Source organism: Loxodonta africana, chromosome 4 (genome assembly GCF_030014295.1).
Source record: "Loxodonta africana isolate mLoxAfr1 chromosome 4, mLoxAfr1.hap2, whole genome shotgun sequence".
Classification (NCBI taxonomy): domain Eukaryota; kingdom Metazoa; phylum Chordata; class Mammalia; order Proboscidea; family Elephantidae; genus Loxodonta; species Loxodonta africana.
Window position 1 is genome coordinate 103,285,044 of NC_087345.1, and position 19,054 is coordinate 103,304,097.

Here is a 19,054-nt window from a genome sequence, read left to right on the forward strand (position 1 = left end):
TGGGAATCACCATCCCTGCATTCTTCAAGTCCTTATGGTGGCAGTAATCTCTGAAATCCCTCCAGGAATGTTGTATTGCTTTTGGTTTACTATTTTCCTAGGTAGGGGCAGTTCTAATGGCTTCCACTTGACTTTTCCTACCATAAAAGCCCTTACTCCATTTATCAGGGATCCAATGTGGGCATACTGCCAGTTGTTGAGTAATAGGTATACTCAACAACATAACATTTTTTTGTGTGTCAAGAAGATTTTAAATGTTGGTACTTTAAAATTGACATTTTTTATGGTTATATTACAAAGTACACAGCAGGGGGCATTCTGATATCTAAAACTGAACCAAAAATAAAATCGTTAGAGTTTTCTGTGCCTTTAAACAAAAAGATAATTAGATATTGCATTTTTCACATATGCGCATATCATTCAGCAGTTTGTGTTCCAGAGGTGATTTGAGGCATAACAATTTAGGAACTCCAACAGCTAATGAATGAACAGTAGCAATCTTCAGATATTTTAGCTAGTTTTAGTTGGTTATTTTTGCTGCCTCAAAGTCAGCACAGTGACTCTTAAATAATTTCTTCTAAGTGTAGTAATCACCTCATAAAAGGGGAATATAATTATCTGATGTACATTCATAGTTTTTCAAGCGGCCAGATTTTCATCCTCATAGTACCTGAAAGGTATTCCATCATGGATTATCCTGAGCATTATTTTACAAAAATCTGACTGTCACAGTGAAGACTGACATATGGAAAAAGAAGACTCTATAGTGGTGAAATTAGAATAAGATTGAGTGGTGAATCTGGGTTATTTCAAATATCAAATAAACTAATTTTCTCCAAATACTAATCAAAGTCTAGCAATATTGAAAGTAAGTTCATTACAAAGGTCTACAGCTAGTTCTATTTTTATCAATGTAATAGTATGGCAGTTAAGCTTAGTAAGATGAAGAAGAATATCAGACCTCAGTGTCAGTTCAGAGCCAGTAGACAGTAATCTCCCCAAAGTCTGATTATTTCCTTTTCCCCAGTGAACACTCACTCTTGTAAAAAGGCCATATATCCCTTTGGGGAAGGCTGGGGGAAAGATTAGCAGTATAAATTTTTGGACATGTAGTGATGTCCTTCCTCAAGAGGACCCAGCCTCCCCTTCATCCAAGGAGTTGTGGGCTGTTAAACTTGCTCAAGTTTGGAAATTGATGGCGGGGCTGTAACCTTCTGTCTTAGTTATCTAGTGCTGCTGTAACAGAAATGCCACAAGTGGATGGCTTTAACAAAGAGAAATTTATTTCCTCACAGTAAAGTAAGCTAAAAGTCTACATTCAGAGTGTCAGAACTTTTTTAATACAATGATCACACACCTTGGGAATAAGGAAGGTACTTAACTATTAAAGGAGGTAAAGATATTTGCAAAGGAAATAGATTTACAAAATAAAATGGTATCTCTTATGTAATAGATTGTATGTGTTTGTATGCTTTACTGGTTTTCCTTCTCTAGAGAACCCAAATAAGACATTTGGTACCAGGAGTGGTTCTAGAGAAACAAAATTTTACAACAGAACAAAACGCTGCCCAATCCTGTGCCATCCTCACAACAGTCTGTTTCAGCCAATTGTTGCAGCCACTGTCAATCCATCTCTTTGAGGGTCTTCTTCTTTTTTACTATACATACAAATATATACATATATATATATATATATATATGAGATTTATATTAAGGAAATGTCTCACATGGTTGTAGAGACTGGAATGTGGATCAGGCTGGAGGCTTCTCCTGATTCACATAGCCACAGGGCCTGGGGAACCCAAGATCTGCAAGTCAGACAGCAGGGCTCTGACTCCCAGTTTGTGAGGACCAACGAATCCCAAGATCGGCAGGCAAGACGGCAGGTAAGCTGCTAGCTCAAGTCTCAAGAACTGGAGGTCAGATGAATAGAAGTCAGCTGCAGGATCCAACACAAGCAAAGCCCGTGAGCCTTGCTAGAAAGTCCACTTATGTTGGATGCAGGCCATACCCCAAGGAAATTCCCTTTCAAATGATAGGCTACTCACAGCAGATTCCATCATGGAGGTGATCACATTATATCAAATCTCATCATGGAGGTGATCATATCATTATAAAAAAAAAAACAACTGCCAAACCACTGAGAATCATGACCCAACCAAGCTGACGCACAACCTTAACCATCATGGTCTCCTTTCCTGTTGTACTGTCCCTGTTCACTTTAGTCTAAGCTGCCAGTGTTTCTACAAATAAATCTCTCTTAAAACACTGTTGTTGGTAGGCCCACTTACTGAGTTTCTGGCAGGTGGTAGAAATGGGAATTTGGGATGAGAACCGTAAAATTGGAAGGCATAGCAAAGTTAACATTTAAATTACACCAATTAAACCATTTGCTATGATCCCTGTCTGTCTTAATTTGGGTTCCCCCAAAAGCAAACTATGAGACAGGAATTGAAACGCATAAAGTTTGTTTATGGTGTGATCTCAAGAAACATTGGTATAGATGTGGGGAAGCGAGAGAAGAAAGGAAAGGAAGCTAATAAAAGATGTCCTATGAAGCAAGTTACCACTGTAAACAACAGAAGCTTAATCCTTCTAAGGAACTGTGGAAGAATAATTTTTCTCCAACTTTAGAGTGCATAAACATCACCTGTTTAAACAAAGATTCCTAGGCTCCACTCCCAGGGATTCTGATGCAGTAGTTTTGGTGGTGGTTTTCATGAATTTACATTTCTAACAAGCTCCCAGACAATGTTGATATTACTGGTAAATGGACCATACTTTGTGTTGCACTCATATAGAACATGCATCTGAGGGAGTTATCCTGTCATTGTTTAAACGGACTGCTCTCAAGGGAGATTAATTCCTCGGTACTTCCAACCTACCTGTACCTGGGCAGAATAGGTGTCTGCAGCCAAGGGAAAGGCCTCAGGAAGAGTTGCAAGTGCTGGCAGTAGTAAATCAGGCTGGCATGCATAAGAATGAAAAGTGCCAAGGATATAGGGTGGGCAAAGGGAGGCATTTGCTACATGGCTATGGTGTCATAAGGAAAAGAAGCATTAACCAAGAAATTACACAACTAAATTAAAATTGTAATAACTGGTATAAATTACATGAGACTATTCCTAAAGATAACCCATATTACAAATGGCCTCCTCCTAGAGTTGTTGATGCTGATCAAAACACTGCACTATTTCACAAATCTGATTAAACACCAACTCTAGCTCAATATTGCATAGCAGCTGCCATTATTCAATATATACTATCTTATTTGGAGTCACTGTGATTAGCAATGTACATTACAAATGTGCGCAGAATCACTATTAAGCCTTCCATTTTGTTTCACCTGGATAGGACTTAACTAGTATTTACTTTACAGTCAATATCATTTACTTCGTTTTATATATCTTCGATGGCAAGTATGAAAAGAAAGCTACATTTACTTCAATCATTTATTTTCATCAAGTGCTTTCACCAACAGAAAATCTAAACCAGTAGGTATTCTAAGAAGTATTTTATAATCTATAAGAGATACCATTTTACTTTGTAAAGCTATTTCCTTTCCAAATATCTTTATCTCCTTTAATAATTAAGTACCTTACTTATTCCCAGGGTGTGTGATCATTGTATTAAAAAAGTTCTGATATTCTTCTTCATCTTACTAAGCTTAACTGCCATACTATTACACTGATAAAAATAGAACTAGCTGTAGACCTTTGTAATGAACTTACTTTCAATATTGCTAGACTTTGATTAGTATTTGGAGAAAATTAGTTTATTTGATATTTGAAATAACCCAAGATTCACCACTCAATCTTATTCTAATTTCACCACTATAGAGTCTTCTTTTTCCATATGTCAGTCTTCACTGTGACAGTCAGATTTTTGTAAAATAATGCTCAGGATAATCCATGATGGAATACCTTTCAGGTACTATAAGGATGAAAATCTGGCCTTTTGAAAAACTATGAATGTACATCAGATAATTACATTCCCCTTTTATGAGATGATTACTACACTTAGAAGAAATTATTTAAGAGTCACTGTGCTGACTTTGAGGCAGCAAAAATAACCAACTAAAACTAGCTAAAAAATCTGAAGATTGCTACTGTTCATACATTAGCTGTTGGAGTTTCTAAATTGTTATGCCTCAAATCACCTCTGGAACACAAACTACTGAGTGATATGTACATATGTGAAAATGCAGTATCTAATTATCTTTTTGTTTAAAGGCACAGAAAACTCTAACGATTTTATTTTTGGTTCAGTTAGATATCAGAATGCCCCCTGCTGTGTACTTTGTAATATAACCATACAAATGTCAATTTTAAAGTACCAACATTTAAAATCTTCTTGACACACACAAAAAATGTTATGTTGGAAACAAAGCCTATATTTTAGAAAAGAGAAATCCTGATACAATATTTATGAAAAGAATCAACATTAAAATTAGTGAACACAAGTAATTTTTTTTCACTTTTCAACCAATTCTTTTATAAAAGCATTAAAACTCTTTTAATCCTGAAGAGAAACACATTTTCCTCTGAATTAATACAAGCATCAACAAAAAAATTTTATCCAAACAAAAAATATATTTTATATAAAAATTAATGCTATAAATTTTTAATATGAGTATAATATTACAAAGATAAATAGCTAATGAAACATATTTGATATTATTTAGTATTACTTTCTGCCTAAAAACCTTGGAAGAACATTTTTGCTAAAAGATGCAACTGCACAAAATTTTAAAATAAATGTCATAAGGAAGCAATCATATTTTTAATCCACATAAACAACATAACATAATAATCACCATAAACCCAAAAAACCAAACCCACTGCCATCAAGTCTATTCCAACTCATAATGACCCTATAGGACAGAGTAGAACTGCCCCATAGAGTTTCCAAGGAGCATCTGGTGGATTTGAACTGCCGACCTTTTGGTTAGCAGCTGTAGCACTTAACCACTACAACACCAGGGTTTCCAACAAATAATCACCATAAGAATAATAAATGGTAAACTTACATATATAAAATTTTTTAAAAACTTGAAGATATACTAAACGTACGAAAGCACTGTCTATGTAAAAGATTAAATGCATAAAGCAATACTAAAATGCTTTAAAACAAACCATAAATCTACCCTCTAAATTCTTTCACCTTATGCTTAGCTACAATGTTCTCATTCCTTATTAGGTTAATGAAATTCTAAACTAATAGTATTGCCTTTACAGGTCAAATGAAATGCTAAAATCCCAGGCTGTGATTTCAGAATATTAGCTGTTCTTAAGGATTTCCTGCCCTCCAGTGGTCTCTGCCTTAATATTTCCACTGCACCTTTCAGCATTAGAAAGAGAAGACACATCACTTCTACATTTACATTTTGAAATTATATCACACTGTATGGCAGCATCTAATTTTTCTTCTATTGCATGTTCACTCTCTGTTTGTACCCATGCATCACATTTTGCGGCCTGCAGAATGCAGTTATTATTGGTTTTGTTTTGCAATATGTATGCTGAGTTATGCTGAGACTGTGAAAACTGATCTGAATTATTTTTCTTTGAGAACTGGGGAGAAATCTCATTCTGTTTATGAATGCTGGCATTGTTTTTAATAATCCTATCATCTGAAAGCTTTGACATCCTGTTTAGATAAACATTATTAGTTGTTTCTTTGGTTTCAATGAATCTTCTATTTGAATCTTCACTTTGTGGCAAAACTTGATCTTCATCTTCAGATGGCTAAAAGAAATTGAATAATTTTACTGTAAATAATGCTTAAGCTTTTTAAAAGTTTCACCTAATCACTTTAAAACAGATATTCTTAAAAATCATATTAGAAAATTTCTAAATATAGAAGAGACTGTGATAAGTCAAAGCAGGTACAGTGTCAAAAAAATCTTCAAACTATAATGTACCACCTCCTAGAAGGTTATGGATTTTTACCAAGAACAGTAATAATAATCCTTATTCTAGAAATTCAAAAGTGATAAAAAAAGGGGGGGGGAAGGGATTTTTTTTTCTTTTATTAGTCCCCCTTATGGTAGACTATATCATCCTCTTAACCTTTCACACAGAAGAAAAGATACGCACTATGCTCTTCAACCACTTAAAAAGGGTGGAATAGAAGTAACACCTTTGAAAGGAACAGCTAACACAAATAACTTGTCTTATTATTCAGTCATTGACCCAGTCATTCAAAAAATACCTATTACATACCTCTTATGGGCACAGTCTCATGAAAGATACAACACATAAATATTTAAGGTGACTATTAGCGATCAGAAAATCAAATAGACAAAAAAAATTAAATAGCAAGAAATATCTCAACTAAGTGTTATCTAAAAAGTCAACCTTTAAGAATATTAATAGGTCTAGATTTCAGTTTGCTACCTTGAATTTCTCAACCTCCTGAAAAATTTATCTGAACTATGTAAAATATTCTTTTCATAAAAATTTTATATAAAAGTACTGATTATTCAAATTAATAGACAGCATAAATATAAAAAACCTAAAATGGGGCATAAGCCACAGCTGATTGGCACTTAAACAGCAAAAGTGAGTTCAAGAAATAGCACTGAAACTGGCTGGGCACAAATTGGAGAAAGAAAGTTCAACATATTTATTTATTCAAGAGATTAATATTCACTGAGCATCTGCAACGCAAGTGAAACAGACACAGTCGCTGTCTTCTTGGAGCACACGTCCTAACGCGGGAAATGACATTAACCAAGTAATCATACACGTATATACATAATTATAAACTGGGAAGAGTGTTATAAAGAAATAGTATGAGGCACTTTGAGAGCAAAACACGAAACCAGACCAAACCAAACCAAACCCATTGCTGTCTAGTCGATTTCAACTCATAGCAACCCTTTAGGACAGAGTAGAACTGCCCCATAGGGTTTCCAAGGCTGTAAATGTTCACACAAGCAGACTGCCACATCTTTCTCCCAAGGACCAGGCTGGTGGGTTCGAACCACTGACCTTCCAGTTAGCAGCCCAGTGCTTTAACCACTGCACCACGAGGGCTCCTTTGAGAGCATAACCAAACAAAAAAGCCAAACCCGCTGCCGCTGAGCGGAGTCTGACTCATAGCAACTCTATAGGACAGAGTAGAACTGCCACCATAGGGTTTCCAAGGAGCAGCTGGTGGATTCAAACTGCCAACCTTTCTGGTGAGCCATCGATCTCTTAATCTCTGCACCAACAGGGGCTCCTGAGAGCATAACAGAGGGGCCTAATTTATATTGAGGAGGCAGAGAGGGACTTTTTGAAGAAGTAACATATTTAAACTGAGACTTAGAGGACAGTAGGGTAAGGTATAGTAAATCTATTCCAGGAAGGGGAAACAGAATGTATAAAAGCCCTGGAAAGCAGGAAAGGCACTGACAACGCCAAGAAAAATGAAATGTCAGTATGTGTGCAACGTGCTGGGAAAGGGAGAATGATACCAGAAGATGTAGCCAAGGGCTGGATTACACCGGGCCTGTAAGCCATGGTAAGGAGTTTAGATTCTAAAGTTAACATAGGAATCCATTAAATAGTTAAACATGGGAATAACAGATTCAATTTGTTTTCAAAAGACCATTATGACTGCTATCCAGAGAACAAAGTGAGACAAGAGTGGAAGTTGACAGATCTATTAGGAAACAAGCACAATAGTTCAAGAATAAGATGATGTTGTCTTAGACTTGGGTATTGACAACAGAGATTGAGAGAAGTAGAAAAATTTGCAATTTATTTTGGAGGTAAAATTGCTTGAATGATGTAGTGATGGATTGAAAGGGTTGGGGAGAAAAATGAGACAGAGAAAGAAATGCCAAAGCTGACTACTAAGTTTCTGGCATGAGCAATTGGGTGGATGGAAAGGTTATCTCCTGATAAGGGAAATATCAGAAAAACTGACTTGAGGAGAAGACCAGGGGATTCGGGTTGAGATAAGAAGATACAGAAATTTTTTTGAAATATTGAAAAAGATATTTCCCAGAGGAGATAGAATATCTAAATAAGGATCAAGGCTAGTCACAGATTTTGGAACTGCCATCATTCAGAGTATATAAAGTCATTGGAGTGCATAACATTATATAGGGTTTAGAGTTAGGCTAACAAAAGAAGAGGGTCTTGTAACAGACACTAAATATTCTAATATTTTTACGGTAGGAAGAGTAAAGGAGAAGTGGGCAAAGATATGAAGTAACCATTAGAGAAGTATGAAGGAAACAAAGACAGTGTGCTATCATAAAAGCAAAGAGGAGACAATGTTTTCAAAGAAGAGAAAATAATCATTTCTAGCAATATTATTTAAGGAGCCCTGGTGGTGCAGTGGTTAAGCACTTTGCTGCTAACCAGAAGATAAAAACTGAAAAGTATCCAATGAATTTGGCAAAATAGAGGTTGTTGGTGTCTGAGCAAAAACAGTATGGATGATGAGTTAAAAACAAATGGTAGATTGGATAGATAGAGACAGAAGAGTAAATGAAAGAGAATTCCATTTAAAGAGGTGGTTTATCAGAAATATAACATTCCTCTTCAGTACATAATATGCCATTCCAATTATTCATAATGTAAAGGTAAATTAAGAGACATACAAATAATTCTAAATTAATAGAGCATATATTAAAAAGCAAAAACAGCAAAACTTACCATTTCTGAACTAGAACTGTAAGAACTATCTGTTTGTCTTGGAGAGTAACCGGTAGACTGACTACTCTGTGAAGAATCAAGATCTGAAAATAAAGATTAATTCATGAAGGATGGTATTTCTTCATTTTCTATGAAATATACATAGGTACAAGATCACCGCTGATAAAATAAATTCAGCTGACGTGCCACACAGCACTCTACTTCCACTCTTGTCTTACTTTGCTCTTTAGATAGCGGTTGTAATGATCTTTTAAGCTTCTGAAAGGATATATGGGCTGATTCTACACTTAAAAAATTTGTTTCTACAAGTAAAATACAGGTAAACAGCATAAGCAAGGAGTCCCCGAGGGGTGCAGATGGTTAATATGCCCTGCTGCTAATCAAATTTGGAGGTTTTAAACTACCCAGAAGTGCCTCAGAAGAAAGGCCTGGTGATCTACTTCTGAAAAACCAGTCACTGAAAACCCCATAGAGCACAGTTCTACTGTGACACACGTTGGGTCATCATGAGTTGGAACTGACTCAACAGCAACTGGCAAACTTGTATCATAAGCAAAGAAATGAGAATAGAGAATTCTGGATGGATTTTTTTTTTTCAATATATGAATCATTTTTTGTGAACAAACAATTCAGTGTCAACCTGTAGAAAGAAGAAATAAACCAAGTTTAAGCCCTATGGGGTCGCTGGAAACCCTGGTGGTGTAGTGGTTAAGTGCTACAGCTGCTAGACAAAAGGTTGGCAGTTCAAATTCACCAGGCGCTCCTTGGAAACTCTTATAGGGCAGTTCTACTCTGTTCTATAGGGCTGCTATGAGTCGGAATCTACTGGGCAGCAATGGTTTTGGTTTGGCCTGAAGGCATCAATTATTCGCTAGTCTAGTAAACAAAGCTTCACCGTGCAATCAAAACTTTGAAAAAAATGTAATCAAAGCATGCAATATGTTACTCTTTCATTTTCTGCTTAATATGTTACTTTATGATTGTTAAGCAAACTATAAAATGGGCCTGAGGAGTAGATTATAACTCCCTACAATGCATAAATATTATAGATAAACAATAGGTTCAACCACGTCTACCTCCTTGTTTATGAAAATTGATTTGCTATCAAAAACAAAACAAAGAAGAGGTAAAGGAATATGGAGCATAAAAACGTATCAAAACACATGCCCTCCTATAAGCTGTGAACTATGAGTACTATCTATTCACACCTCAGGTGAGGGTTGGTGGTGCTCTTTGTAACAGAATCTAAATGTCAAACAGCTGAGAGACAGAGAGAACTCAGCTGAACTCAGATACCCTCAGTTTGGCATTCTAGAAGGAAATTTATACCTCCATGAAGCTGGTTCTCTAAAACAGCTAAAAGGAGAGTACAGGAAATTGAAAGCCTGGATTTTACTAGTAATAACTGTAATAATAACATAAGGCCATTTTCCCCCAATAAGGTGCATAAATACAGAAAATCCAAGGTCATTAGTAGGAAAGAAAAATGTCAGCTGAATGAATGTCTTAACTCCAATGGGCAGAAAAGGATACGCTGATGAAAACATAAATTCAGTAGTGGAGAAAGACAATACAAAGCAGTCACAAAACAAAGCACAACAACAGAAGTCATAGAAGGTACAAAACTGGTAGAGTGCTAACGGGGGATTTCATGCAGATTTATAGGGGAGGAAACAGTATAGAGAGCCGATTTTGAATGATGAGTAAGCTTTCTCCAGAGACAAGATGGAAAATGGCATACGCGTCAGAGGAGTTTGCATTTCAGACTGTCCATCAGGGCATCTGGTTGAGGACAGACTGAAGAAGGGTAAGACTGGATGGAAGCAGGACAGTTAAAAAATTCCCTCAATAATTTGTGTATGAAGTGATGAATATCTGCAACAAAGCAGTGAAATTAGGGCGGAGAAGAGGGAAGAGATTCAAATTTCAAGAGAGCTTTCAAATAACCTCAGTTTTTGCATGCATATGACTTTAAAATCAGATTAATTTATGCATTTTAATTTATCCATTCAGTCATTTCTTCATGCAACAAATATTTAAAGACAGAGAGAAAAACATCTGAATTTAATAGTTTAACGCCTGATATTCTTTAAAACTTTATAACGAAGACCTCCAGTTCAAAATAGGATGTATCATTTTATGCCCTATTCTGTTCTCCTAAGACTCCACCAGAAAGATTATAAAGTGGTGGGGAAAGACAGCAAAAAGGCTGAGAGAGGGCCCACTGCATGCCTCTAAGAGGGAAAGCTGATGGAGTGCTGCTGCTGCTTATACATAGTGGGGGATGCTGAAACAGGAGTATGAAGGGAGAAAGGTGTCCCCCAGAGTCCTACAGACTTTCTGGACTTGGCGGGCAAGCTTTCAAGGACAGGAGTGAGAAGCAAAATGGAAAGTTAGGGGAGTAACAGAAGATCTGCAGGTGGAACAAGTGATTCCTAAACTTTCTCTGCTATCTGAAAATAACGAATACACAAGTAGATCTTTCAATCCCCCATGCATATTGTTTCTTTTTAAGTAAGAATCTTTTTTTCTAAAGACATTGAATGAACTGTCAGGAAACCTAAGGAAGCTATTAAGGAAGTTGATGACCAAAAGGACCCAGAGTAAACTCCACAACATTCTGGCATGTGAGGGAACTGCACTACAAGGAACTAAGGACCAACTCTTGGCAGTTCACTCTCACATAATTAGCTGTGTTGTGACAAACGTTGTTAACATTCACAGATCTCTCAGTCAACCTCTTTCCGTTCTTAAATATGAACAGGCAATCAAATATTAACAGAAATTTGAGAAAAAACAGACATTAATTGAGTAACGGGGGAAAAAACCTTAAAAAACAAAACACACACTAGTTCAAATCCTTAAGAAAATACTAAAATATGAAACATGAGAAAGACAGTAAAACAAGCACAACCTGAGATTAAGAAGGAATTAAGTAAACAAAGAACACAGTTACGTGGATAAAGCAAAAAATTGTGATGTTATGGTAACATAAAAGAACACAGTTGAGGAAACACTACTATTGACAGCACAAAACATTTAATTATGGTTTATTCTATTATCTAATAAACATTGTATAACACTATGTGCTTGGCACTATTCTAAACACATTTATATGTTAATTTATCTAAACTCCCCCAAAATAATAAGTACAATTATGCCTTCATTTTACAGATGAGAAAACTGAGGCAAATAGAGGTTAAGTAACTTGCTGAAGGTTTCATGGCTATTAAGTCATGGAGCTGTGATTTGAGCTAGGCAGTCTGATGCCAGAGTTCATGTGCATAAAACACTTCACTATGCTGCATTTTCAGAACATAACCTTGGTAATGCAAAAGTAAATGTGTATTGAAACCAAGTTAGAAAGGGAAGATGGAAAGATGGAGGAACAAGTCAACAGCTTAGATTTGTTATTCAAAGTTGCAAAGATAAGCAATACATAAAAACAAAACAACAACAAAAAAAGCAATACATAAGGAAACCAAAAACAAAGCAATATATTTAATACTGTTTTTTTAAAGAGGGGTAAAAAAAAAAAAAAATTTTTTTTTTTTAAAGAGGGGAGAACAGATAAGCGGGCACAGGAAAGCTAAATGCTCACTTATTATAGAAAGAAGTCTACAAGTAAAGTTAATAAATCAGAAAAAAATATTATATATTATTTTGATATAAGGTTGTAAATACAAGCTAAACTAAATTTAGGAACCATAAATACAATTATCTCTGAAGGATGGAATGGGGGTGGGGAGGGATGGAACAAGTTACTAGCTACTGCTTTGCATTTTAATCCCTTCTGTATTATGTTTTTAATTGTTGTTCTTGATATTGTTAGTTGTCCTCAAGTTGGTTCCAACTCACAGTGACCTTATGTACAACAGAATGAAACACTGCCCGGTCCTGCACCATCCTCACAATCCTTGTTATGCTTCAGCCCATTGTTGCAGCCACTGCGTCAATCCATCTCGATGAGGGTCTTCCTCTTTTTCACTAACCTCCTACTTTAGGAAGCATGATGTCCTTCTCCACGGACTGATCCCTCCTGATAGCGTGTCCAAAGTATATGAGACGTAATCTCTCCATTCTTGCCTCTAAGGTGCATTCTGACTCTACTTCTTCCAAGACAGGTATATTCATTCTTTTTCATGGTATTATTCAAGATTCTTTGCCAATGCCACAACTCAAGGCACCAATTCTTCTTCAGTCTTCTTTATTCATTGCCCAGCTTTCACATGCATAAGAGGCAATTGAAAAATCATGGCTTGGATCAGGCACACCTTAGTCTTCAAGGTGATATCTTTGCTTTTCAACACTTGAAAGAGATCTTTTGCTGCAGATTTGCCCAATGCAATGCATCTTGTGATTTCTTGTCTGCGGCTATCATGGGTGTTGACTGTGGATCCAAGTAAAATGAAATCCTTGACAACTTCAATCTTTTCTCCATTTATCATGATATTGCTTATTGGTCCAGTTGAGAGGATTTTTGTTTTCTTTATGTTGAGGTGTAATCCATACTGAGGGCTGTGGTCTTTGATCTTCATCAGTAAGTGCTTCAAGTCCTCTTTACTTTCACAAGCAAGGACGTGTCATCTGCATAACACAGGTTGTTAATGAGTCTTCCTCCAATCCTAATGCTCCGTTCTTCATGTAATCCAGCTTCTCTGATTATTTGCCCAGCATACAAATTGAATAAGTATGGTGAAAGGATACAACCCTGATGCAATCCTTTCCTGACTTTAAACCATGCAGCATCCCCTTGTTCTGTTCCAATGACTGCCTTTTGATCTACTACAGGTTCCTCATGAGCACAATTAACTGTTCTGGAATTCCCATTCTTCACAATGTTATCCATAACTTGTTATGATCTACACAGTCGAATGCCTTTGCATAGTCAATAAGACACAGGTAAACATCCTTCTGGTAGTCTCTGCTTTCAGCCAGGATCCATCTGACATCAGCAATGATATCCCTGGTTCCATGCCCTCTTCTGAATCCGGCTTGAATTTCTGGCAGTTCTCTGTTGATGTACTGCTGCAGTCGCTTTTGAATGATCTTCAGTAAATCTTTACTTGTATGTCATATTAATGAAATTGTTCAATAACTTCTGCATTTGGTTGAATCACCTTTCTTTGGAATAGGCATAAATACGGGTCTCTTCTAGTCAGTTGGCCAGGTAGCTGTCTTCCAAATTTCTTGGCATAGAACAGTGTGCACTTCCAGCACTGCATCCATTTGTTGAAACATCTCAATTGGTATTCTGTCAGTTCCTGGAGCCTTGTTTTTTGCCAGTGCCTTCAGTGCAGCTTGGACTTCTTCCATCAGTACCATTGTTTCTTGATCATATGCTACCTCCTGAAAAGGCTGAATGTCGACCAATTCTTTTTGGTACAGTGACTCTGTGTATTTCTTCCATCTTCTTTTGGTTCTTCCTGCATCATTTAATATTTTCCTCATAGAATCTTGCAATGTTGCAACTCAAGGCTTGGATTTTTTCTTCAGTTCTTTCGGCTTGAGAAATGCTGTGTTTTTTCCTTTTGGTTTTCTATCTCCAGGTCTTTGTACATGTCATTATAATACATTGTCTTCCTGAGCCACCTCTTGAAATCTGTTCAGCTCTTTTACTTCATCATTTCTTCCTTTAACTTTAGCTACTTGACACTCAAGAACAAGTTTCAGAGTCTCTTCTGGCATCATTTTGGTGTTTTCTTTCTATCCTTTCTTTTTAATGACCTCTTCCTTTCTTCATGTATGATGTCCTTCATGTCATTCCATAACTCGACTGGTCTTTGGTCATTAGTGTTTAATGCATCAAAACTATTCTTGAGATGGTCTCGAAATTCGGGTAGGATATACTCAAGGTTGTACTTTGGTTCTTGTCGACTTGTCCAGATTTTCTTCAGTTTCAGCTTGAACTTGCATATGAAAAACTGATGGTATGATCCGCAGTCAGCTCTTGCCTTGTTCTGACTGATGATATTGAGCTTTTCCATCTTCCCTTTCCACAGATGTAGTCGATTTGATTCCTGTGTATTCCATTTTGGTGAGGTCCATGTGCATAGTCGCCATTTATGTTGTTGAAAAAAGTATTTGCATGAAGAAGTCCTTGGTCTTGCAAAATTGAATCGTGATCTCTGGCATTGTTTCTATCACAAATGCCATAGTTTCCAACTACCGATCTTTCTTCGTTTCCGACTCTTGCATCCCAATCACCAGTAATTATCAGCACATCCTGATTGCATGTTCGATCAATTCCAACTGCAGAAGTTGGTAAAAATCTTCAATTTCTTCACCTTTGGCCTTAGTGGTTGATGCATAAATTTGAATAACAGTTGTATTAACTGATCTTCCTCATAGGTGTATAGATGCTATCTTGTCACTGACAGCGTTGTACTTCAGGATAGACCTTGAAATATTCTTTTTGGTGATGAATGCAACACCACTCCTCTTCAAGTCTTCATTCCCGGCATAGTAGTCCATGTGATTATCCAATTCAAAATGGCCAATACCAGTCTATTTCAGCTCACTAATGCCTAGGATATGGATGTTCATGTGTTTCATTTCATTTTTGACTATTTCTAACTTTCCTAGATTCATACCTTGTACATCCCAGGTTCCGATTATTAATGGATGCTTGCAGCTGTTTCTTCTCATTTTGAGTCATGCCACATCCACAAATGAAGGTCTTGAAAGTTTGACTCCATCCAAGTCATTAAGGTCAATTCTACTTTGAGGAGGCAGCTCTTCCCCACTCGTCTTTTGAGTGCTTTCCAACCTGAGGGTTCATCTTCCGGCAGTATACAAGAAAATGTTCTGCTGCTATTGGTAAAAGTTTTCACTAGCTAATTCTTTTCAGAAGTAGACTACCACATCCTTCTTCCCAGTCTATCTTAGTCTGGAAGCTCAGCTGAAACCTGTCTTCCATGGGTGACCCTGCTGGTATCTGAATACTGGTGGCACAGCTCCCAGCTTCACAGTAACATGCAAGCCCCCACAGTATGACAAACTGACAGATGCATCTGTATAACTGGAGACTCTCAATAAGAAATGAAATTTTAGAAAGAGAATAAATCTTCTTTAAAAAGTAAATTCAGAAAAGCTTTTCTAAATTTCCAAAATAAAAGAAGGCCTGAATCAACATAGTGAAAGGGCCTACTGTGGATCTTATGAAATTGCCACACAATGGTCAACTGTAAAACATCTTACATACAATTTAAAAATTAAAAAAAAAATCTTCTGGGCCTCTAGACAAAAAGTTCAAGCCACTTACAAAGTAAAGAAAAAAGAAAAGGGTGGCATCAAATTTCTTAATAGGAAGATATAAAGCAAGATAAAAGTGAAGCCACTAGGGCAAGAAAGTACGAGCAAACAATTTTTATATTTAGCTAGGGTGTCTTTCAAATATTAAGGTTAAAGAAAAATAGTTTTAAACAAGCAAGAATTAAGAAAATATTGTGCTAAAGAGCACTTCCTAAGGATGTTTCATTTACCTAAAAATAACTGAGAAACTTTGGCAAAAGTTTGGCAACGGTGAACATCAAAATTATTTAACTACAGATATAAGACTATAGATATAAAACAAAGGTGGTGATAAAGTAGAATAATAGTAAGTATACTGTGACAAAGCATAAATAATAAATACAACTATAAAATGGGAGGTAAAGAAATAAAGGGAAAAGAAGAATAAACTCTTTAATTGCTGTAAAGTGATAAAGAGAGTCAAGAGAGCTCATTTTAAAATGAAAAGCCAAAGAAAGAAACAAGGGTATTATAAAAAGATATTAGTACAAAAAAAAAGAAATTATTAGTACAAATGTAACCACAAAAACAAAAATAAATATACTAAAAAAATTCAAAAATAAAACCATAAAAGATATTTTTAAAAACAAAGACAAGATACCAGAGTGAAAGACACAGCAAAGAGGGTTTAATACAACAAAACTTAAACTGAGTCCAAGCATATCAATCATATCAATAAATATAAATATTATAGAGACAGAAAGTAGATTAGTAGTTACCTAGGCCTGGGGGGTGAGGGAGAAGGTGAAATGGGGAGTGATTGCTAAGGGGTACAAGGATTCTTTCTGGGATGAAGAAAATGTTTTAAAATTGATTGTGGTAATGGCTGAACAACTATGTGAACATATTAAAAAACCACTTAATTGTATACTAAATAGTTGAATTGGAAGATAAGTGAATCCTATATCAATAATGTTATTATTGGAAAATAGGGAATCGAAGAACTGTTATTAAAAAAAAAAAAAAAAGGACTGTTTAAACCCAGGTTCTGCAACTGGTAGCCTGAGTATCAGGGACCTACACAATGATTGATCAAAACGAATTATTGCTAACATTAAAAAATGGGAGATTTCACACTAAAGTCCACATTTCTAGCTTCTCTTGAAAAATTAGAAGATGGACAATTTGAGCCAGCTTCCTGCATGGTGATGTTTTGCCAGAGCTCAGTAGTGATGCTCTCTAGAGATGGGATATAAACCCTCTGGTTCACAATGAATGGTCCAACCCACTTCAGGCCCTTGGGTCAGTGGTGCCTCCCGCAGACTGAAACTTTAAAGTGCTTAAAGTTGTTTTGAACAACTCATGAAATGCACAAAAGTTAACCTAATTAATGGAAAGACATCTCTTGTTTTTAGATAGGACTACTCAACATTTTAAGAATGACAATTCACACTCAGTTAATCCATACATGTAATACTTTTCTAATAAAATTATTTTCTTTAGAGTTAGATAAATTCATTTTAAAGTTCATATGAAAAAATAACAATTAAGAATAGCCAGAAAACTCCTTTTAAAAAAGTCCAAAGGGGGCTGTAACTTTTCCATATATTAAACATACTATAAAGCAATCACAATAAAAACTGTATGGTATTGGCCCGTGAAGATTAGAAAAGATAGAGTAGAACTGCTCAGTAGGATTTCCAAGGCTGTGACCTTTTCAAAGCAGATTGCCCTGGCTTGTCTTCTGAGGTTTGAACTGCCAACCTTTCGACTAGTAGTCAAGGGCAAACTGTTTGTACCACCCAGGGAACTCCCTATCACAGATTCACAAAAATTCATAGTTTCACCACAATCCCTATTAGTGAGGCTATGTTATAAAAGATATATTGTTTGTAGGATTGTCAAATGGTTGTGGTTGTTGCTGCTATTGTTGTTAGTTTCCACTGAGTGGATTCTGACTCGTGTTGACTCCATGTATGTCACAGTAGAACTATGCTCCTTATGGTTTTCAAGGCTGCGACCTTTTTGGAAGCAGATCGCCAAGCCTGTCTTCCGAGGTGCCTCTGGGTGGGTTCAAGCCTCCAACCTTTTAGCTAATAGTTGAGTACTTAACTGTTTGTGCCACCAATTTGCCTCAGTTTACATTAAGTTCAAAATAAAGCAATGAGAAAATCTATGTAGGATAAAAACTACAAAAGACAAATTCAGGGTGTAGGAGAGAAAATGCAATTGAGGAAATCTTCAAAGATAATAATTATGTGTTATCTCTTAAACTACATGGTAAGTACAAGGATATGTGTTTTATTACTCTTCATTAGATCGTGCATATATATTCTGAACACTCATGTAAAATACATTTTATAAACAAATGTAATTTTAAAGAGTCAATTGCATTTACTAGTATATTCTATGATGTCTGTGAAGTATATATTTGCTCACAAAAAGCTAAAAAACATTTAAAATTTAACTGTTTTCTATTTAAATATTAGCTTTTTAAATGAATAAAATTCACTTATACAGTTATACTGACAGATTTTCTTAGTAGATGTTCGGCTGCTTTTTAAAGAACATGCTCCTCTTTCTTCCATCAGAGTCTAGAAGAAAACCAAAATTTTAACAGTTCTTAAGTATACACAATAATACCCACTTATATCTGTCCTATTTCAATGTTCTCATTCAAAATTCAAAAAAAACATTTTGAAACTGTACCAACTCATTTCATAGTATTCCCCCTTTACATTACTTTAATTCAACAAAGATGATTTTAGATCCATGAAGAAAAATTAGTCTGCTATGAACATTAAAATGAAATTAAATTTTAAATTGGTTTGGAAACAGCAAGCAACACTCTAGACACTGCAGAGGAATGAATTATAGGCAAAAAGTAAAGGTTTCCGACAATCACAGTAGAGGCAGTTGAAAAACAGAGTCAGGCAATTTGGGGATTTATTTTTTAATCTTTTTATAATTTCTTAAGTTCATTTATTTTCAGGGTTTTCTGTGTTTTGTTTTTATAATAAAAGCTCTTAAAGATAAAATTTTTCACTTGAACACATCATTGATTCTGATGTTCTTCACTTTCTATGTAATCCATAATTTATTGTAATATCCCTTCTTTTTCTTCTAACCATTGTTTCATATCTACCAGAGAGCTGAGGGAGGTTAAG

At 35.8% G+C, this 19,054-nt stretch overlaps 1 protein-coding gene across 1 annotated transcript in view; it reads right to left on the reverse strand.

The window, feature by feature from the left end:
* Nucleotides 1-4,537: 4,537 nt before the first annotated feature.
* The window catches only part of REDIC1 (regulator of DNA class I crossover intermediates 1), a 48,410-nt gene continuing 33,893 nt past the window's right edge, over nt 4,538-19,054 (reverse strand). Inside the window, exons 9-11 of the mRNA XM_003405380.3 lie at nt 18,418-18,481; nt 8,655-8,737; nt 4,538-5,747 (exon numbers count right to left, since the gene is read on the reverse strand). Coding sequence (XP_003405428.2) covers nt 5,280-5,747; nt 8,655-8,737; nt 18,418-18,481 — 615 coding nt within the window. The 3' untranslated portion in view covers nt 4,538-5,279. The remainder of the gene's footprint in view (nt 5,748-8,654; nt 8,738-18,417; nt 18,482-19,054) is intronic.